General features: G+C 43.5%; 1 protein-coding gene across 5 annotated transcripts in view; it reads left to right on the top strand.

Moving 5' to 3' along the window:
- RAD18 (RAD18 E3 ubiquitin protein ligase) overlaps positions 1 to 22,944 on the top strand; it is a 147,592-nt gene that overhangs the window by 77,863 nt on the left and 46,785 nt on the right. For all 5 annotated transcript variants that reach the window (XM_087954622.1, XM_087954623.1, XM_087954625.1 and 2 more), the window contains one exon: positions 15,992 to 16,124. In XM_087954622.1, the coding sequence (XP_087810748.1) occupies positions 15,992 to 16,124 (133 nt within the window). The remainder of the gene's footprint in view (positions 1 to 15,991; positions 16,125 to 22,944) is intronic.

Here is a 22,944-nt window from a genome sequence, read left to right as displayed (position 1 = left end):
TCCTGACTTGCAGCATCCTGCCGTTGCCGCCGCCGCGTCCTTTTCGCTGCCGCCTCCTCTCCGACTGCAAAACTTGTGTGCTTCGCCAAACGCTCCGAGCGAGGAAGCTCTTTCATACATAGAGAGAGGGAAAGACGCGCGGCGTGCTCCGAGAGGCTGGCTCTTCTCTAGCCGAGGCTGACAGGAAGTGCCTCCAGGGCCGTGGCAGGCAAGCCGGGTGTTTCCTGGTTCTGCCCAGCGCGCACGGCTCTGCCACGGCCCTGGCGGGATGAGCGGAGGGCCCGGCGGGAGGCACTCATTGCCTTGGTGACATTTCGGGTGCCTCCGCCGCCTCCTCGCCCATCGCAGGTGGCGGTGGCGGCGGCAAGCGGCGGCGCTTCGCTGAGGGAAAAGAAGACAGCGCAGCCACCTTGCTTGCTTTCCACCTGCCCGCCCCCAGATGGCCTCAGGAGGCGGCGGCAGTGGCAGCAGGCGCACACACTCCTGCCGGCGAAGGGAGGAGAGGCGAGGAAAGAGAAGGAGTGCGGCAGCAGCGGCTGTCACAGTATCGTCTCATAGCGGGGCAAGGCTGGCAAGCTGAGGTGGCCGCACCAGAGAGCGTCACTGCCGACCCCGTCGTGAGGATAAAGGAGCGGGATAGAGATTCAGTCAGATGTCAGCCTCGGCTAGAGAAAAGAGCCAGCCTCTTGGAGCACGCCGGCGTCTTTCCCTCTCTCTCTATGTATGAAAGAGCTTGCCTCGCTCGAGGCGTTTGGTGAAGCACACGAGTTTCGCAGTCGGAGAGGGAGGCGGCGGCGAAAAGGACGCGGCGGCAACGGCAGGATGCTGCAAGTCAGGACCTTGCATTGAAGCAGCCCGGGGCACGTAGCCACCTCCCTCCAGCCCACCTTGAGGATTTGACTTTTGTTGTTGGTATACTTGGCTTCAGGCGCTCCTGTGGCCGCCTTCCCTTTGCCTTCGAAGGTAAAGTGAATTATTTTAAAAACCTCCGCTCATCCCGCCAGGGCAGCAGCAGCAGAGCCGTACGGGCTGGGCAGAACCAGGAAACACCCGCGGTTTGCTTTCCCGGCTCTGCTCAGCTCGCACGGCCCTGATAGGATGAGCGGAGGTTTTAAAATAATTCACTTTACCATCGAAGGCAAGGGAAGGCCCTTGGCCACAGGAGCGCCTGGCCAAGTGTCTCCTCAGGGCTCCGGTTGCAGGGAGGAGCCCTGACTGGCTGCACGTGGCTGCGCCAAACGCCGCGTGGCATTGCTGTAACGCTACGGCAGCAAGGGAGAAGGAAATTAACGGTGGCGGAAGGTCTCCCGATATGAAGTGCTCCACCAACGAGGCAGCACCATATCCGGGCATGCAACAAAGTACTTCCTAACGGCAAGCCCCCCCACCGCCATCCCCCATTTCGCATGTTTAATATGGGCCTTAATTTGGGGGAGAGGGGCTTAATTTGATTTTATGCCAATAAATCATGCTGGGGCTTCCTATTGGTGGAGGCCGTATTGTTGGAGAAACACGGTATTATAAGGAACATGTTGGTAGGGGCCATATTTGCAGAACAATAGTTGATGATAGATGAAAAAGGAAGTGTGTGAAATGATTTAGAGCAAAATGCATAGTTATAAAGCAAGAATTATAAATTTGTTTAACTTTTTGATATAAACTAATAAATTTAGAAGTGAGTCAGAATTCAGTCATTTCTCAGTTTTTATACTTCTCTTGGATTTTAAAAAATATTCTTTGAGTTTAAAAAATGGTATGAAAAACTGCATACAACAATTGTATATTAAGGAACATTGCATGCAAAATGTACATGTATATAAAAAATTTTGTTAAAAATTCCACTTCCAAATATTGTTCCAAAGCAATTCCAAATTGTTTTGGAAGTTAGCGAAAGGACTAAATAAGGAGCTTCCCGCAGAGTGAAGAGAACTAAGCAGAATTGAAATGGAGCCTTATTTTTTAATTTCCAAGGGGAACAAATGATGAAAAGGAAATTATAAATGCTTTCAGAATATTGAAAAATAGTAAAACCACAGATATAAATGATAGAAGTGAAAAAAAAATGTGGGTATGGTTTGTACAAGTGACTGTCTAATTCGATCAATGTGTATATTAAAAAGCATCTGTGTCTGACAGATGAAAAAAATGCTGTTACTGTGACAGCAATGAATACGGAATCCATTGGAAATAATTTACCAAGCATATCTGGAAAGTATTTGGGCAAAATTCTGATCCAAAGGATACAAGAAATGACAATAAACAAATTTTGGAAAATGCAATGCCCTTTAATTTTTCTTGGAATTAAAGACCATGTAGCTCATCAGTAGATCACTGAGAAATTTGGACAGGTCTTATGATAAAGTGAATAGGTTTGAAGTATGGAATATTTTATATAAATCTGGAATTGCAGATTGGTTGCTCCTTGTAAGAGAGATATACCATGGAATTAAATCATGCGTGAGAGTAAATAGAATGTTATATGAATATTCAGTACTGAGTCAAGAGTAAGAAAAGATATGCGAACATTTAGCTTTTTAAAGTATTCATGGATAAACATATAAGAAAAATTGGCCATGTTAGTTAAGAACACAAATGTGTAGGTACTTTTATATGCAAACAATTTCATTGCTGAAAAATGATTTGCAGTCTTTGTTGAATTATTAGATGTAATTATTAGATTTGTTAGATGTATTGAAGAATATATAATATAGTATGTAATGCAAATGTTAGTAGAAAAATAATGAGTAATGTGACACTTTCAAAAGAAATGAAGATAACTCTCTAGGACAGTTGAGTTCTAAAAAGTATGATCATAGAAGCCCAGACCAGCACAATACCACTGAGAAAGAAAAACAAGAAATCCAAGAAGAAACCAGCATGGCTACACAAAGATCTCTTTGGCAAATTGAAAGAAAAAAAGGACAAATACAAAAAATGGAAAGAAGGACATACAACTAAGGCAGAATATCAGCAGATAGCCAGAGTTTGCAAAGACGAAGTCAGGATAGCAAAGGCTGAGAACGAACAAAGACTTGCAACAAAAGTCAAAGATAATAAAAAAAAGTTTCTTCATATAAATAAGAAGAAAAAAAATCAAGGAAACAGTCGGTCCACTAAAGAGAGAAGATGGCAAGGAAGTAACAGGCAACAGAGAGAAAGCAGAACTGTTTAACTCATTCTTTGCTTTTGTTTTCACGCAAAAAGTAACTATAGCTCAACCCACCAAAAACATAACTGTAAAAGACAGACCAGAAATAAAAGTTAAAATAAGCAAAAAAATAGTAAGAGAACACCTGTCTGATCTTGATGAAAACAAATCACCAGGGCCTGATGGATTACATCCCAGAGTTTTAAAGGAGCTGGCAGAGGTCATCTCAGAACCACTGCATCATATCTTTCAAAAATCCTGGAGCACCAACTACCAGAGGACTGGAAAAGAGCTGATGTGGTTCCCATCTTCAAAAAAGGAAAAAAAAAAAACAGACCCAGGAAACTATAGACCAATCAGCCTAACATCAATACCCGGGAAGATACTGGAAAAGATAATAAAAAAACAGATCTGCCAACATCTTGAAACAAGTAAAGTAATAACTAGCAGTCAGCACGGGTTTGTTAAGAACAGATCATGCCAAACCAATCTTATTTCATTCTTCAACACAGTGACTAAATTAGTAGACCAGCAAAATACTGTGGACATAATATATTTAGATTTCAGCAAGGCATTCGACAAAGTAGACCACAACCTACTTCTTAGTAAGCTAGAAAAAAGTGGAATAGATAGCACCACCACTAGATGGATTTGCAACTGGCTGGCAAACCGTACTCAACGAGTAGTCCTTAATGGGTCTAAGTCTACATGGAGGAAAGTAAGCAGTGGGGTGCCACAAGGTTCCGTCTTAGGCCCAGTACACTTCAATATCTTCATTAACGACTTAGATGAGGGAATAGAAGGGGAACTTACCAAATTTGCAGATGATACTAAGCTGGCAGGAATAGCTAACACCCAAGAAGATAGTCTTAAGATCCAGATGGATCTTGACAGACTAGAACACTGGGCCATATCTAACAAAATGAAATTCAATGTAGAGAAAAATAAAGTCCTACACTCAGGCAAGAAAAATCAAAAGTACACATATAGACTGGGTGAAACCAGGCTAAATAGCAGTAACTGTGAGAGGGATCTTGGAGTCTTAGTGGACAACCAGCTAAATATGAGCCAGCAGTGTGCAGCCACCGCCAAAAAGCTTATGCAATCCTAAATTGTATTAACAGAGGGATACAGTCAAGATCAAGGGAAGTACTAATACCACTCTATAAAGGCTTAGTAAGACCACACCTAGAGTACTGCATCCAGTTTTGTTCACCACATTATAAAAAAGATGTTGAGACTCTAGAAAAAGTACAGAGAAGAGCAACCAGGATGATTAGGGGACTGGAGGCTAAAATACAAGGAACGGTTGCAGGAACTGGGCTTGGCTAGTCTAGTAAAGAGAAGGACCAGGGGAGACATGATAACGGTCTTCCAATATTTGAGGGGCTTTCACAGGGAGGAAAGGGTCAATCTATTCTCTAAAGCTCCTGTAGGCCAGACAAGAAATAATGGATGGAAACTGACCAAGGAGAGATTCAAACTGGAAATGAGGAGAAACTTTCTGACAGTGAGAACAATCAACCAATGGAACAGCTTGCCCTTGGAAGTTGTGGGAGCGCCATCAGTTGAGACTTTCAAGAAGAGATTGGACATTTGTCAGAAATGGTGTAGGGTCTCCCGCTTGGGCGGGGGGTTGGACTAGATGATCTACAAGGTCCCTTCCAACTCTGATTATCTGTATTATCTGTAGTTTATTAAGTGAAGTAAGAGTTGATCGTATCAGAAGAAACATAAAACTAAGTTGAATACAATGGGAGTATCAGAATAACAGAGTTGGAAAGGACCTTGGAAGTCTTCTAATCCAACCCCCTCCCGAAGCAAGTGACTGTATATCATTTCAGAAAAATGGTTGTCCAATCTCTTCTTAAAAACCCACACTTCTGAAGGCAAGCTTTTCCAAGGATTAATTGTTCTCACTGCACTCCTTATTTTTAAGTGGCTTCTCTCTGTCGCGTCGAGCGACCGGTCTGTTGTTTCGATCTTCCGGCTTGTCGCTGAATCCCTTTCAGAAAGCAATTTAATGAGACCCTCGCAAGGGTGAAGTTTAGCGGAGCCCTCGCAAGGGTGAGTGCGAAGCACAAAGAAAAAAGACACGAAACAAATGATTTTTTCAGGTGAGGCAGCACATCGCGCCTGGGGCAGATGGAATTGTCCCGGCGGCCCCGATTGCTTTGCGCTGTCCTCTTTTATTGTGCTGAATCAAAGAAGGGGGTGCAGGGGGATAGCAGGAAGACAAAGAAGTTACAAAGTTAATCATTGAAACCAGGCTACGTGATACAAGTAACGAACTTTGTGACTGATACTTTCAGGCAAACATGTCTTAATATTGAATACACATCTTTTAGCTGACACAGACTTCTGAAGTTAATCCTGTCAGCTTCTTTCCTGTCAGCTCAGTGGATTTTGACCTGAGAGGTATACGTGCTGGGCAGGATTTGTCCTATGGAAAAATACTAAGGCAGAATAGCCACAATTCCTCCTTTTCTTTATTTTTGTGCTCAAGATTCTAGGTAGAGTCCTTTCTCCTCCCGAGTAGTCCCATAAGGTGGCAACAAACCCTTCGGTTTGTTGATGCCTTGCAGAACCAACTCATACGAGGAAAAGTCCTCATCCCCCAAATCATGGCTTGGCAGAGTTAACAAAACTTCTTTGGGAGAAAAGGAGTTATTAGTGTCTATTTGCTCTTCTGACTCTAGGTCAGAGTACCATTCCAGCAAAGGTTTTTTGACAAGATCTTTTGTGAGAAAGCTAACCGTTTTTTGAGTATTGTTAACTTCATTATCAAGTGTATTCAAACGATCCCTCAAAAATGTAAGTAAACGTCCTAATACACATGGACCAATAGTACATGCAAGAAGCAATAGCACAAGAGGACCTATTAAAGCAGACAATAGTGTGGTTAACCAGGGAGAAAAATTAAACATGCCTTGATACCATGGCTGACCTTGTTGTCGTTCATTCTCTCTATCCTTCAAACGTTTTCGTAATTCAGCCATGGAATCTTTGACAATTCCTGAATGATCAGCATAAAAACAACATTCTTCCTTTATTGCTACACATAATCCCCCTTTGTTTAAAAATAACAAATCTAGACCTCTTCTGTTCTGAAGAGTCACTTCAGCTAGAGATGAGAGAGAATTTTGGAGAGCAGAGATTGAAGTCTCTATGCGTTTGAGATCTTCATCTATTTGTAAACTAAGGGTTGCTAATTGTTGATGACCAACAGCTAGAGCCGCTACCCCAGTGGCTGCACCTGCTGCTCCAAGACCCAGCAATACAGATAGTGTTACAGCTGTTATAACTTCTCTTTTTTGACGAAGGGGGAATTGTGGAGGTTCAAGTTCATTGACAAGTTCTGACCCTGGATAAAAAGTGATCTTTGGGATCAATTTTACCTGAATGCAAAAAGATCCCTGAGCAATAAGAACATCACCATGAACACAAGCAGTTGCTCCTGTGGAGCAGGCCCATATAGAATTATTACCTGGGATAAAGAATTGTCCCTTGAGGCGAGCTGTGATATTGCCATTGGAGGTGGTGTATAGAGGACCGTAGCCTCCAATGTTAAGGTCTGATCTCTCTTTTGGTAGATATACATTACAGTGATACCCTGATGAAACAGTCTGACAATATTGGGAATAATTAGTAGGTATGTGTCCTAGGCAACATCCTTGACCTACTATGTCAGTGATAGTGATGGAGGAAGTGTTCCATCGGCATTGTGTGTCACTGGTGGAGTTACTAATGGGTTCATTGGAAGCTACTGCATCATAGAATGGTGGCAAATCAGATAAGCAAAGCCAACATTGATCAGTTTTAGATGAATCATTAAGTGTAGTTGCTAGCAATGTGTAAGAAGAATTGACCAACTGTACTAATGGATTCACCTGGATATTGTGTTTTTGTAGAAAGTTTGATTTCAAATTGGGATTGGGACCAACATCATAAGTAGACATGGATATCGAGAGACGAATTGTAAAAATATTCCCTTCATCTCCTTGACCATCCCACTGACGTCCTCCCCAAGTAAACCCAACCATCCATTGTTTTCTTGCAAGTGTCTTTCCTTGTGCAGTAAAAGTGATTCTGAGTGGATTTATTCTCTGTCCACAACAAGGCCATGAAGAGCAGGAATGCTTTGCTTGGGCACGGGTAATATGAATATAGTCATTTTTGGTAGGTGCTTCCCACCAGATATGACCTGTGGATACACAACTCCATTTTTTACAATATCTGTCAACTACCCCACCGCAGGCAGAACGAGAAGTACCAGTATTGTGAGCAGGGCAAAAATATAGTCTATAGTTGTCAGCAGGTGCTGGAGAACAGGAGCCTTGCTTGTCCCATGTATCAGCTTGCAATTTTTTGTCTGCAAATTTTTCTACTCCTGTTCCCATTTCAGCAAAATCCATGAAAAGCTGAGGAAACCATGGCCATCGAGTATAGTTAGTGGTGGTATTTAAAATTTTTCCTTGAAAGTCAAGGATAGTCCAGGTATAATTTTGAGGTTGATGTTCATTTGCAGAAGATGATTGTATGCTTCGAGGAGTGCGATGATAGCCAAATCGTGGAATAGCATGAGATGCAGACTGCTTAGAGATGGAGCTGTCATCAATGAAGGCAGGATACCGAAGATGGCGAGCTCGAATGAGAGCCGTAGTCTTGCGATGAGTGTCATCATGGATGAGGTGGCGTCTTCGCACGACAGGTGGTTTGTAGCGATCAGGAACCCAGGAAGATGGATGATGCCAAATGCAGTTGGTGACATCACAGGGTGGAAAGCAGCAACGAAGATGCCATCGTAGTTTGTCTCCAGGAAAAGTTGTCTCAGAATTAGCTTGAGATGGCAATGTAAGGAAAACAGAAGATAGAGGAGGAGATGCCACTGAAGGAGTGGAAAGCAATAGAACAGTGTGATTGAAATAGGTATGATTGTGGAAAAATCCTAAGCAAGAATAGGAACCTATAGTAAGCTGAGTGACATGTATAGTTAAAAATATTAAACAAGGAGAATAGTAATAGTGAACAGTTATGTCAGAAGTAGGAGAAAGGAAACGACCGTTGTGTTGGAAAACATAATTACATGCAGGAAGGAGATTATCTTTAAAAACAAAGGTAACAGTGTCAGCAAGGAAAGCAAAAATAGCATCAGGAGATGCCCTAAATTGAGAAAAGACAGGAAGTATTGATATCAGAAGAAAGATTAGAGTTAGAGTCAGGTTTGCCATGGTAAGGTCTGACACAGCGAGCAGGAACCCAAAGCACTCGATCAGGAAGTTGGACAGCAGCGTAACCCTTTCCCCAGGTAATGAGCTGTGCAGGACCTTTCCACGCAGGATCTGGAAGCTGTCTGAAATAAACAAGAGGACAGGAAGAGGGAACTACTGGCTTGGTGAAGTGGCGAGAAGCCGCCGTGGCAGGAGGAGAGCCAGTAATATTGAGAAAGTTAAGAGTGTACAGACAAATATTTAAGATATTTTGCAACGTTGGGAGGTTCGGGGGGCCTGAGCCTTTTTCCCCCAAATGCCGATCAAGGGCTTGTTTCAAAGTTAGGTGCGATCTCTCCACAATCGCTTGACCTTGGCTGTTGAAGGGCAAGCCAAACTTATGTGTGATGGCCCACTTATGACAAAACTCAGCAAAGGGAGAACTGACATAAGCAGGACCATTATCTGTTTTGAGAATTTTTGGACATCCCAACGTTACGAATGATCGAATACAGTGATTAATAACATTTTTGGTAGCCTCTCCTCTTTGCAATGTTGCTATAATAAACCCTGAATAAGTATCTACTGATATATAAATGTATTTCCAGGGAGCAAAGGGAGGATAATGAGTGACATCCATTTGCCACGTATCACAGGCTTGAGTACCCCTAGGATTAACGCCTTCAGGGATACCTTTGGCCTGCAAGCTACATGTTGGACATTGTTGAATTATTGCCGTGGCTTCTTGATATGTAATTCCAAATTGTTGCACTAGGGCTTTCCTGTTTTGATGAAAATAATCATGACTCTCCCCAGGTGAAGGCTGTTGGAGAAGGGGAGAGGAGGCCATAATTTTACAAGCCTCGTCTGCCATATGATTGCCTTCTGCTAGGAATCCAGGCAATTGCTGATGACTTCTGATATGGGCTACAAATAAAGGTTTCCCTCGTTTTTTCAACAGTGTCTGAAGCTGCAAAAAAGTGTCATGAGAGAGGGAGGGGTAACAGGAGAAATATATGCATCGAAAATATGAGCAACCATCTGAGTAACATACATGCTATCAGATATTACATTTAAAGGTTGTTGTGAAAAAGAGACAATGCCAATAGGAAAGCAGCTAATTCAGCTTGTTGTGCTGATGTTTGTGAAGTAGTTAAACGTTTATGCCATTGAGCATTTTCATACCATGTACATGCTCCAATATTTTTTGAACCATCAGTAAATACAGTTAAGCCTTCCTTCAATGGCTGTTGGACAAAAGGTGATTGTAAAACAAAAGGAACTGTCCTCAACACCTGCAGTCGTGAATCAGAGGGAAGGTGGCACGACACTTGGCCACACCAATCTTCCAACGCGTCCTGCAGTGTTGTGGAAGTCTGAAAAAGAGGTTCCCATTGAGTGATCTTAAAAGGAATATACAATGTAAAAATATCCATTCCCATCAGGGCTTTGGTTCTCTTACGCCCTTTTTCTATAAGAGAAGCCATTTGCGCTGCTCTAGTAAAAATAGATGTTTTTGGAGTGTGTGGTAGGTGTAGCCATTCCAAGATATGAAGATTTTTTGCATTGGATATTTGAACAATTATTGCAGTCAGTAGTTGATGAGTAGAAAGGATAGCAAGAGAAGGTGGTGTGTCTGTGAGTGCACGATTTACCCATCGGGTGGCTAGGGCTGTGTTTACTTGTTTTAAAGCTTCTAGATGCTGATCTGAAAGATAGACCTTATCTGCAGGATTTTTCAATCCTACTAGTGCTTGAAAGAGTGGTGATAGCATCTGTGTGGTTAGAGCAAGATATGGTCGAGCCCAGTTAATAACCCCCAAGCACTGCTGTAATTGAACCAGCGTGGTTGGCTGTGGAAGTGTAAGTGAAGGAATGTGTGGAGATGCTGTAGAAGCTAAAACCTTGTGGCCTAAATATTGCATTGGGTAGTGAGACTGGATTTTTTCAGGTGCTATATGTAACCCTGCTTTTGCTAATGTGGTCAAGAGGATCGGGAAAGTTTTTTGAACCGTCCCCTTTGGCCCATCAGCAGCAATTAAGATATCATCCATGTAATGATATACAAGAAAACTTGGAAATTGAGATCTATAAGGCCGCAGAGCCTCATTGACAAAAAATTGACACATAGTTGGTGAATTTAGCATACCTTGTGGAAGAACTTTCCATTGATACCTAGAGGTGGGTTTAGAGTTGTTAAGCTCTGGTACTGTAAATGCAAAGATGATCCTATCTTTTTGTGCTAGAGGTATGGAAAAGAAACAGTCCTTTAAGTCTATTATTATGAGATCAAATCCAGCTGGGATCAAATTAGGATTAGGCAGGCCACACTGCAGTGGTCCCATGGGTTGAATAATAAAATTTATGGCTCTGAGATCATTAAGGAGGCGCCATTTGCCAGATTTCTTTTTAATTACAAAGACTGGGGTGTTATAAGGACTGGTGGATGGTTCAATATGTCCCTCTATTAACTGTTGATGGACAAGAAGATGTAAAGCCTCCAATTTTTCTTTGGTGAGAGGCCATTGATCCACCCAAACAGGAATAGAGGTTTTAAGAGTAAGAGATAAAGGAGAAATAGACATTTAGATAGAAAAACTATGGTAGCTGAATATAAGCCTGAAATTGAGAAAGTAAATCACGTCCCCAGAGGTTGCAATGTAGAGGAAGAATATAGGGTTTAAGATAAGCAGTTAAGGTAGAATGCTCAGTAGAAGCAGAAAGCCAATGAGAGCTGACCTTAGCAGCTTGAGCCCCACCTACGCCCTGCACTGAAGAAGCTTCTGTGAGAGACCAAGAAGAGGGCCATTCAGAGGAACGAATAACAGAAACATCTGCACCGGTGTCAATCAGACCATCAAAAATGCGACCATTGAGTGTAACAGAAAGAATTGGTTTTGAAGCTTGAACAGGCTGCTGTAATGCAAACAAAGAAAGAGGTTCAAAAAGAGGCAAAATTATAAGCGTAGCCACTACTGTCCCCTTTTTTAAAGAAAAGCAACGATCCCCTATTGCAGCCAAAGCAAGATTATTAAGAGCAGAAGAATCATATAAGTAAGGAGCAGCAACCACACCCTCTATGGTAAGGGAAGAATTGGGAATAAGCAAGACAGGTGTGGAAGGAGGTAGAGGTTTGAGAAGCGTTGTAGTTAAAGGAAGAGTAAAAACAGCACCAGGATCATCATACACAAGATCCTCTAACAGCACCACAGGAAATGTTGTGGCAGGTAATTCAGCCTTTGTGGCGGGGCTAGCTGAAGACCCCTCAATTAGTTTCCCGAAGGCTGAGAGAGAGAAGGATTAGAACGACATTGTGAAGCCCAATGATAGCCTTTCCTGCAGCGAGGACAGATGGTTTTTGGCTTAGATAAGGAAGGTGGACCTCTAGTTTGGCCACGAAGAGCAGCTCCACCCCCTGGCATACGACATTGATTTTTAAAATGTCCAGGCTTGCCACAGTTAAAGCAATTGCCATTGCGTGTTACAGCAAAAGCATCAGGAGGAGAAGTGGAGGCAGAATTAGGATTAGGTAATGAAGCAGTGATAGCAGTGGCAAGCATATCCATTTTATGAGTGGTTGTTCCTACAATTCTACAGAGTTGTAAAAACTCAGCCAAAGTCACTCCTGGCTTATTAGCGACTGGCTGTAGAATTTTTTAACAGTCCTGATTTGCATTAGAAAAAGCCAATTTTATAAGTAATTCTTGTTTAGCAACAGAATTATCTATCTGTCTATCTAGGGCTGTCTGAAGGCGACTGATGAATGAAGCATATGGCTCATCAGGACCTTGCATAATTTTCAAAAATGCTTGGGTGGACTGTGAATCTGAATCATCCACTCGCTTTAAAGCATTCATAGCACACATATGAATAATGGCAAAACTGCGACGGGGAGAATTTTGTTGTTGTGCTAGAGTGGAGGATTGACCTTTTCCCATTAAATGATCTACAGTTACTCCAGCAGGCAAACCCCTACGAATTTCAGCCTCAACACCTTTTTCATATTCAGATTGCCACACAACATATTGCGCCGGAGTCATAAGCATAGAAAAAAGCATTTTCCAATCATACAGTAACATAACTGTATTAGCTGTAACCAAAGAATCAAGTATTCCCCTAGTAAAAGGAGAATGTAATCCATAAGTTGTAACTGCATCTTTTATATTTTTTAAAACTTTAAACTCAATATTGCTATGAACATTGCCTCCCGCTGCACCAGGGATAATAGTCATAGGATAAGCAGAAGGATCTTCTGTTTCTAAAGGCAGAGATGATGACAGATTAGTTATAATACCTCCCACAGGTTTCATCGTAGAAGGATCAGAAAGAGAAGAAGGAGCAGAAGGAGGAGGGAAAGAAATGTCAGGATATGGAGGTGGTAAGGAAGAAATTGTATCAAGATGAGCCGCAAGAGGCTTAGTAGTTTTTGAATGAGAAGAGGGGGAATCAGAGGAAACAGGAGAAAAAGATGTTTCAGGAAGACTAGAAGGAGGATAAACAGTAGTTATAGCAGCCATTATTGCTCTCCAAGAAATGAGTATGTCCATGGGAGCTCTAGGAATTTCGTGTAGATATTTCCCTAATTTTTCCCATAAAGAATGGCTAAGAGTTCCAACAGATGGATAGGCTGGACAATGTGCCTCAATGTAAATTATAAATTTATTTAAAGATTTTTTCGAAATAGGGTACACAGTGGTGCCATTGATTTTCTGAAAGGAATTAGCCTTCTTCACTAAATCATAAAGTTCGTCCCTGTGCCCTGACGAAACTTTGGAAAGTGAGGAGCCCATTACTTACGTCGTACGAAACCTATGCCAGGTGCGTAGAAATGGGAGTGAAGGCGATGCACCCCTAGACAGAAGTCACACCGTGGAACCAGAAAATCGAAGAGATCCCGGACGAATCAAGGGATCCCGGACGAGCCCCCAGCTGTCGCGTCGAGCGACCGGTCTGTTGTTTCGATCTTCCGGCTTGTCGCTGAATCCCTTTCAGAAAGCAATTTAATGAGACCCTCGCAAGGGTGAAGTTTAGCGGAGCCCTCGCAAGGGTGAGTGCGAAGCACAAAGAAAAAAGACACGAAACAAATGATTTTTTCAGGTGAGGCAGCACATCGCGCCTGGGGCAGATGGAATTGTCCCGGCGGCCCCGATTGCTTTGCGCTGTCCTCTTTTATTGTGCTGAATCAAAGAAGGGGGTGCAGGGGGATAGCAGGAAGACAAAGAAGTTACAAAGTTAATCATTGAAACCAGGCTACGTGATACAAGTAACGAACTTTGTGACTGATACTTTCAGGCAAACATGTCTTAATATTGAATACACATCTTTTAGCTGACACAGACTTCTGAAGTTAATCCTGTCAGCTTCTTTCCTGTCAGCTCAGTGGATTTTGACCTGAGAGGTATACGTGCTGGGCAGGATTTGTCCTATGGAAAAATACTAAGGCAGAATAGCCACATCTCTCCTTGATTAGTTTCTGTCCATTGCTTCTTATTCTACCTTCAGGTTCTTTGAAGAATAGGTTGACTCCTACTTCTTTGTGGCAGCTCTTTAATAGATTAGTTAAGTGTGCATGGTAAAAGAGAAGAAATATGTCATGAATCAATGGATGTGAATAGATTCAATGCATAAGTGAATGATCAGTATGAAAAATATGAGAGAAGTGGTTTGGCCATAAAGGGCTAATGAATGAAGATAAATCACATGAAGGAAAATTGGCTGAGAGGAAGATGATTATTGGGAAAGTCAATTAAATGGAGTTGATGAGATCCTTCAAAAGAGGCAAAAATAAAATCTAAAGAATGAGAGCCAGTCATTATATAAATGTAGTAGAAGCAAGGATGGTTAGCAAGGAAGTGATGGATGAGGCAATAATAATGAATTATGTTGGTATAAATTAGATTTACTGAGATCTCCTTTTTTTCTTATCTCCTCAGATTTCTTTTGCTTAATATTATTTTTCCAACTTTTGCATATTATTGCTTACAGTGAAAAGGAATGGCATGGCTGTGAGTGTATTGTATCTGAAATCCAAATTTAAAAACAAAAATACTTTTATTTATGAACGGATTCATTTTTTTATACTTCTATGGAAAACTTCTTATTTTGCACTTTCGTCTTGGCAGTCACTTCATTGTAAGGATCTAAATCCCAATTGTTTTTAAGTTAACAAGTTTGCTTTTTTGTCCTGCCACTGAATCTTGACATTTTTTTAAAAAGTTGATCTCTCATGAATAAAAATAAACAGAAATACCAAGTTGTTTTTTGAACCTTACTATTGACATCTTATGTAGCCCTTGAAGCTCCCAAAATCCAAAAGGCTTCCAGGAATAAAACTTACTGCTTTTAGTTTATCCAGCAATAGTATTCTTCCTTTGTATGGGCAGAAATCTTATTGGGTGGAAGGATATCAAATTTATGGTCTTCAATCCTTTTGCAATCCATAACTTTGAAAGACTGATCAATATTTCTAGATAAAATAATGAAATCATACTAAAAAGATGGTTTTCAAGGTGAGAAAAAATCCAAGGTGAGAAAACATCCAGGATTGCTCTAGTGTAGTGGTTCCCAAAGTGGGCGATACCACCCCCTGGGGGGCGGTGGGATGCCTTAGGGGGGCACTAAGAGGCTGGCAGGGGGTACTAAGAAGCAGCAGGGGGTGCTGGAAGTGAGCCCCTTGCAGGGCGCAATTCAGGGGTGGGATTCTACCAGTTCTCTCTCTCTCTTTCCTTCTCTTGACTTGGTGCACCGCTCCTCTCGGACTTGCTTGGGCAGGTCCCTTCAGTGCAGCGGGCTCAATGGGGTGGACCTGCAGGGCTGTCACCTCGAACGCGGCAGTGGCGGCGCGTTTGAAAAGTAGAGCAAAGCCACCGGAGCGGTGCAACAGTCAATAGGTTGAGCCTGCAGGACCGGCGCCTCGAACACAGCAGTGGCACATTGGGAAAGTAGAGCAAAGCCAGTGGCTTTCCCAATGTGCCGTCGCCGCGTTCGAGGCTCCGGCTCCGCAGGCTCACCCCATTGAGCCCCTTGCACTGCTCCAGTGCAACAGTCAATGGGGTGAGCCTGCAGGGCCGGTGCCTTGAACGCAGTGGCAGCGGCACATTGGGAAAGTAGAGCAAAGCCACTCTACTTTCCCAATGTGCCGCCGTTGCGTTATTTATTTAAAAGGCTGAGGTTGCTTTATCAAAAAGAGCTTTGTAGTGATCTGAAAAGCTTCACAAGAGTAAGATTTTTCTGTCCTCAGTGACTCAATGAAGAGGGAGCAGCTTGCTTTCTTCATGTTTACTAACCTCTGTGTGAAGTGTGGGAAAAAGTGTTCTTGATTACATACTCATTCATTTCTCTTGCAGTTTATTCCTTCTCTTCCAATATCAGAAAGGCATTCTATCATTTGAAGTCTTTGAAGTCTAGATTTGTATAATGTGGGTTTTTTTTAAAAAAGTTACAAAATAACATTCTATAAAGTTTAGCAATAAGTAGTTTTAAAGGACGGATTTTCAAAGTTTTATGCAATATAGAAACTAGTAGACCTTATGTTCTTAATTATAGACTAAGAAAATAGATATTTTGAAGTAAATGTCATTTGAAACATTGCCTCATCAATTTGCTGATGGTTGTGCTGTAATCTTTTTGCTAGGAGAAAAATTAAGGGTTCAAGAGCAAAGTGATCAGGCCTCTGTCAGCAATCAGTCCCCCGAAACAGAAGCTGCAGTCTGGGAAGAAAACCCCTCTCTTTTTGCTGCCTGTCAGTCCTCTGCATCTTCAAACAGGTGTGTATATATGTGTATGTAAGCAGTGTTTGTGATTAAATAGGTGGGCCCAAAATGTGTTGAATGGGATGAATGCTTGAATACAGTTGAAATTACTCTGTACCTGTTCTGACCTAGGCTTCCCCAACAGCATGAAGCTGGCTCCTCGTTCTGATAAACCCCTTTTATTTAGTTTACAGTGAATTCCTCTCCAGCAAAGTCGCGGCCAACAGTCTTTCAAGACATTTCACAATTACAGATACTTATCAGGTTTGGAGAGTTGCCAGGCAGATATCTTTCAGATGCCACACCGTAGCAAACAATATTTGGCAAGAATGCAGGAACAGATCTTCACCCAAATGAACTAATTGTCTCTTGCAAAACCCCACTCTCCTTTCGCTCCTCTTTTATTCCCTATGGGAAGGGCCATTCACTGTCCACCTGTGGCTTTACTCCCAAGTTGACCCTTGTTCCTTAGGTGTTCCCTTCTTCTGTCAGCTCTGCACATGTGCACACTGGGAACAGGCTCCAGTTGTTCTTCTGCCTCACTGATGTCCAACTTTGAAGGCAGCTGATAACTGTCAGACGGCCCTGGCCTCTTCTCTGCTTCCGACACAGAGCACTCATTAGAGCCTTCCCTAGACTCCAGGACTGGCCCGTGTTCCTCCCCAACCTCCTTACTGTCCGAATCTGCTGCCAGCTCCGCTGGCTGCTGGTGGGCCACAACAGTATCTGGCAACAGTTCCCTAAAACTACAATATACAGTATAACATTTCCCTTAACTGCACATTTTATCTCTGGAATGTGAAATTATAGTGTAATATGCAATTGCATTTTCTGATACATAGAAATTCATAGTCCTGTGACACCCAAGGACGTATATGGTGAGCAGTGTTTCCTATTTCTTTCTTTTTGACATAATCCATCTATCCATTTCAGCTCTTTGTTACTATTTCTCCGCTCTCCTATTTCAGTGTTTTTGGTGTTTTGCAGATTTACTGCATATCAGGTATATATTGCAGCATATATAACTGTGCATATATAGCTGTGTATAACGGGATTCTTTGCTGTTTTTCTCTCATTCGTTTTCTGTCTAGCTGCATTCTGTATTTGGAAATCTCTTCAGATTCAGCTACTGTTTTCCAAGACCCATATTGAGTTGTCCTTTAGGAAGACAGAAGTAGCCTTGCTTTCTCAAATGTTTGGTTTTCCTTTCTATATAAATTTAAGCAGTAAATTTTATACCCATTAATCTTTATATATTATTGTTAATGTAAAATGTTACCAACTTGTTGTCAGGTCTTAAAAAATCCTTAGAAAAGAGCAGGATAGAAATTTGGCTTATATTATTCCTTGGAGCTCAGCAAACTTTGTTGAAACTACCAGTTGTCCAGCTAGAGTTTTCAGACAATCTGGAGATGCAAGGCTGTAATTGAGTAATTGAGGCAGTAATTGCTGCAAAAGGGGCCCAAACCAAGTACTGAGTACATATGCATGCTTATACTTTTCAAAGGTCCGATATTGTTCTATGTACAATCCTTGTTTCTGAGATTGTGGATTTGGGATTTTCATGAGCTGTAAGCCATAATCATCTCAATTATGCCACATCAAGGGTTGATCTATCTTGCTTTGCATGTAATGAGTCTATCTCATATATTAGGTTCACCTTTTAAGTTGCATTACTGAAATAAATGAACTTTTGCATGATATTCTAATTTTTTGAGTTTCACCTGTATAATGAAGACATTTATCTGATTGGAATGAGGCAAATACAGCTATTGTTCATGCTGATATAACATACCAGAATTGATTGGGATAGTAATTTATGGTTATACATCTACCTGTCCCACTGGAAGGGCGGGAGGATTCAACTGTGGGTCCTTTCTCTTAAATGTCAATTGGTAGTACTTAATGAGTCTTTTTGTAGTTGCTCCTACTCTATGGAACAGACATCCTAAAGGTACAGAGGACCTACCCTACCTTCCTTGCCTTCTGGAAGGCCATTAAGACATGCCTTCCCTATTGGCTTAATGAAGTATTTTGCCCAGTATTTGTGGTTCCGTGAGAGGATTGTAATGGTGCATAGGAGTACGAAAGTTTTACATTTTTTCAAATTTATTGTTTATATATTTGTTGTTAGCTTCCCAGAGTTATGTTATATGATATGGATAGTCACACAGATATTTTAAATAGATACATAAGTACTTGTGTAGCAGTTGAAAATTGTGCTGAAGGTTCTTCAATGTCCAGATATCATAAATGTGATCCGTTTTAGAATCTGGGCATATGTGAATCTTATTCCCTCACCAACCCATTCATTCAGCAACTATTAAAAGTTTCAATGATGCTGGATGAGTGATGATGATGATGATCAGTCCTCAAAGTTCTGGCTGTTGCTATGCCCTCACTGTCATATCATTGCCATTTGCAATCTTCCCTCCTGACTTTTCAAGCAAAGTCAATGGGGAACCCAGCAGAAAAGAATGCAAGTCACTCTGATCCACCACCCTGGCCTCTCTGTTCACACTATGGCCTGTGCTGGTTCTCCCAGTTTCTTCACCACCCCGCCATCCCCGTGCTTCTTACATCTTTCCTATTTACCCATGTGTCTCAGGATTGTGCCAACTAGAACTGCCAGGATTGCTGTTGCTAAACAACATGTTATGTGATGTCACACTTTACAACATCATCACCCAGCAACAGCAACCCTGCCCCAATTGCCATCAGAACTGGAATATTACTTTCACTAAATTAACAGAAATTTGTGCTCTTTTTTTTCCATAGACAGTACATTGGCTATACATATTTTGTGTCACAAGTATTAAATGTATTATATGTAGGCATCTGACATACTCAAAAAGGGGTTACTGCTAACATTTCTTCCTCTGTAACCTATGTAGCCTACTAATGGAATGATAGAGTTTAAGTTACAGATAGTCCTCAACTTATGATCATAGTTGGAAATGAAATCTTAGTTGTGAGTGAAGTGGTCATTAAGCAAGACTGACAGAGTGAAAGGATGGGCAGGCAGCAACCTTCCATGTTTAAAAGGGAACTCCTGCAGCAGGCAGCAGAAACCAAACATAGACCCCAAATATCCGAGACCCATTCCTGCAACCCAGTGAGTATCCTCTAGTGTCCTGGAGGAAAGGGGAAATCATTCAACAGGTAGGAGCTTGCAGCCTTCCCTGCCAGCTTCCCCATTCAGTTTTGGGGAAAGCTGGCAGAGAATTGTACTTGGCAACCCATCATAAATAGAAGAAGCATCATGTGTCTAGAGGGGCAGCATGGAGTTTTGTGCACTCTTTCTGAGACTGTTGTAACTTTGAATGGTCATTAATCTTTGATTTGACAATGGTTATAAGTCAAGGACTATGTCTACCCGATTTTAGTTCACTGATAAAGTACATAAGGCAAATGCACTGCCAGCTTCCTCTAGTGTCTGCTATGTTGCTGCCTTGAGAATAATCTCAATATTCTAAATAAAATCTTATTCTAAGTAAAATAAAGTAAAAGTAAATAAATCTTCCTACAACTCCTTCAATTCTTAGTTTTTGATTCCTGATTATCAGTGCCATTCTTCAAATTTCTTCTGCTTTTGCCAAGAAAACAATATAGTTGCGCCCATCTGGTGGGCAGAAGTTGACTCAAAGGAGTATTTATGTTTACTGATAATTGTAGTATATATAAATTTAAGTGCTAGTGTGAAATCTAATAATTCATGGCTTTCTTTTTCTCCCTGCAATCCTTGCCTACCACAAGGCAGTTCTGTCAATGAAATGGACTTATTCTGTGTGTAAATAAAACATTGAACCATCACTATGTATGTATTTAATTTTTTATATTAAACTTAAGATCATATTTTGAACCAAATAAGCTACAATAGAAATATTCAAATGAAAGAGATCTGTATCTATGTGTATATAAATATACAATGAAGCAATTGTCTCCAACATTAATTAATGTACACATTGATTCTAATTTTATGGAAAATACTGATTTTATTATCAAATTATTGAGCAATGTTTAAATAATATTAGATCTGTAGATCATAAATAGATTGCTTATTAAAACGAATAAAATAACAAAATTTTCATAGCAATTATTACTGCTTGTTCCAGCTGTCTCTTTCAACTAAAACCCTTTCCTATGTCCTGTGCTGAAAAATCAGATTATGAAGGGAACTGGTAAAGCAAACAAGAAGGAATATTTGTTTCAAATCCTTTATGGATTGCTTTCCAATCTTCAAAGTTATTTTCTGGCTCCCTAAGTGCAGTATGTTGCAATTCTGTCAGTTAATTTGACCAATAGCAAAAATGTTCATCCTGACAGTGAAATAAATGTAAATTGTGGTGGAAGAGGCAAAATATCTATCAACTGTCACGTTAATATGTTCAAACATGAATTTATAAGTCATAATTTGTTTTCTGATCGATGCAATTTTTCATAGTATTAGTATAATAAGGCTTTATATTAAAGTAAATATACCAGTATTCCAATGTTAGACTATGAACCACCTATGTTCTAGAACAGGGGTGGGCAAACTTTTTGGCTTGGGGGCCGCATTGACTTTTAAAATTTGACAGACGGGCCGGGTCAGCACAAGATTTTTGGGAATCGCCCCCCACCCTTCCCCCTCTTCTCCTCCTTCCCCTCCCCTCGGAGGCCCCTGAGTCAGGAGTTGCTACCGCCAGCGCGGCTCCGCGCGCTCCAGTCCCGCATTGCCTCGGGAAGGGAAAGGCAAAAAGGAAGAGCGGTGCTTTGCAACGGGAGCAGCGGCACAGGAGGCTCAGGCTCAGCGGCTCCTGGTTTTGCCTTTTCCTTCCCAAGGCAACGCGGGACTGGAGCCGCACGGAGCTGCGCCGGTAGCAACTCCTGACAGCCCCAGCCGGACACCTGAGCGGAGCCGGGCGAAACTGCCTGTTGCTGCTGCCGGAGCACCGCCGGGTCGCCTCCTCCAAGCAGCCCGCCGCCGGGCTTCCCCTCTGCTGCTGCGGCTCGGGGCCAGGTGCGAGCGCCCGCGAGTTAAAAGGAAGCCGAAAGTTGCTGGGAAGTTGCTCGGGTGCTGGGAGCAGGCTTTTAAAGTGCCGCCCAAACAAAGTTTAAGCAGCCCGCCCACCCGCCGGGCGGAACCCTTCCTGCTCCTCGGCGGAAGACGCTCCAGCCTGCAAACTTTGCCTTTGCAAAGTTTAAGCCTGGAAGCCCGGAGAAGCAAGCAACTTCCCAGTAACTTCGGCTTCCTTTTAACTCGCAGGCGCTCGTGCCTGGCGGAGGGAAGCCTGGAGCCTCCTCCAAGCAGTCCGCCCGCCGGCGGCTTCCCTCCGCCCGCGTGGCTCGGGGCCAGGCGCAAGCGCCCGCGAGTTAAAAGGAAGCCGAAAGTTGCTGGGAAGTTGCTCGGGTTCCGGGGCTTTCAGCTTTGCAAAGGCAAAGTTTGCAGGCGGGAGCGTCTTCCCGCCGAGGAGTGGGAAGGGTTCCGCCAGCGGGCGGCGGGCTGCTTGGAGCGGGCTGCCGTGCGGCTCGGGGCAAGGCGCGGCGCCCGCGAGTTAAAAGTTGCTGGGAAGTTGCTCGGGTGCTGGGAGCAGGCTTTTAAAGTGCCACCCGAACAAAGTTTAAGCAGCCCGCCCACCCACTGGGAGGAACCCTTCCCGCTCCTCGGCGGGAAGATGCTCCAGCCTGCAAACTTTGCCTTTGCAAAGCCCTGGAAGCCCGGAAACCCGAGCAACTTCCCAGCAACTTCCGGCTTCGTTTTAACTCGCGGGCGCTCGCGCCTGGCAGAGGGGAAGCCCGGAGCCTCCTCCAAGCAGCCTGCCTGCCCGCCCGCGGGCTTCCCTTTCGCCCGCGGCTCGGGGGGCTAGGCACGGCGCCGCGAGAGTTAAAGGAAGCCGAAAGTTGCTGGGAAGTTGCTCGGGTGCTGGGAGCAGGCTTTTAAAGTGTCGCCCGAGCAAAGTTTAAGCCTGGAAGCCCCGGAAATCCGAGCAATTTCCCAGCAACTTTCGGCTTCGTTTTAACTCGCGGGCTGGCTCGCGCGCCGCCCGAGCCGCTGCACAGCAGCCGCTCAAGCAGCCCGCCCGCTCGCCGGGCGGAACCCTTCCCGCTCCTCGGCAGGGAAGACGCTCCAGCCTGCAAACTTTGCCTTTGCAAAGCCCTGGAAGCCCGGAAAACCGAGCAACTTCCCAGCAACTTTCGCTTCGTTTTAACTCGCGGTCGCTTGCACCTCGCCCGAGCCGCACGGCGGAGGGAAGCCCAGACCGCCACCGGGTCGCCTCCTCCAAGCAGCCCGCCTGCCCGCCCACGGGCTTCCCCTCCGCGCGCGGCTCGGGGCCAGGCGCGAGTGCCCGCGAGTTAAAGCGAAGCAGAAAGTTGCTGGGAAGTTGCTCAGGTGGTGGGAGCAGGCTTTTAAAGTGCCGCCGAGCAGGACCGCCCGGAGCCGGAAGCGGGGCACCAAGGCAGGGCAAGGCTCCACCAGCAGCGGCCTAGCTTTAGGTGGCTCCAAGCAGCCCGCCCGCCCGCGGGTGGAACCCTTCCCGCTCCTCGGCGGGAAGACGCTCCAGCCTGCAAGCTTTGCCTTTGCAAAGTTTAAGCCTGGAAGCCCCGGAAAAAAAAGGGGGATCGGCGGGACTCACCTTCGGAGAGGTCGCACTCGAAGGTGATTTCGAACTCCCAGCCGAGGCCTTTGCAAATTTCTTTTCTTTCCTACCCCTAGATCGCTCCGCACTGTTTTGCAGCTTTGGGGGCCACGCGGCTGGGAACACGCCACGCCCAGCGATTTTTTTCAGGGGCGGGCGGATTGGACAGACCAATGGCAGCGATTTTTTTTCAGGGGCGGGCCGCATTGGACAGA

The sequence above is a fragment of the Notechis scutatus genome, chromosome 2 (assembly GCF_049901735.1).
Source record: "Notechis scutatus isolate UNSWTSFEM ecotype Mainland chromosome 2, rNotScu1.2, whole genome shotgun sequence".
NCBI lineage: Eukaryota > Metazoa > Chordata > Lepidosauria > Squamata > Elapidae > Notechis > Notechis scutatus.
This window is presented reverse-complemented; position numbering and strand designations above follow the sequence as displayed.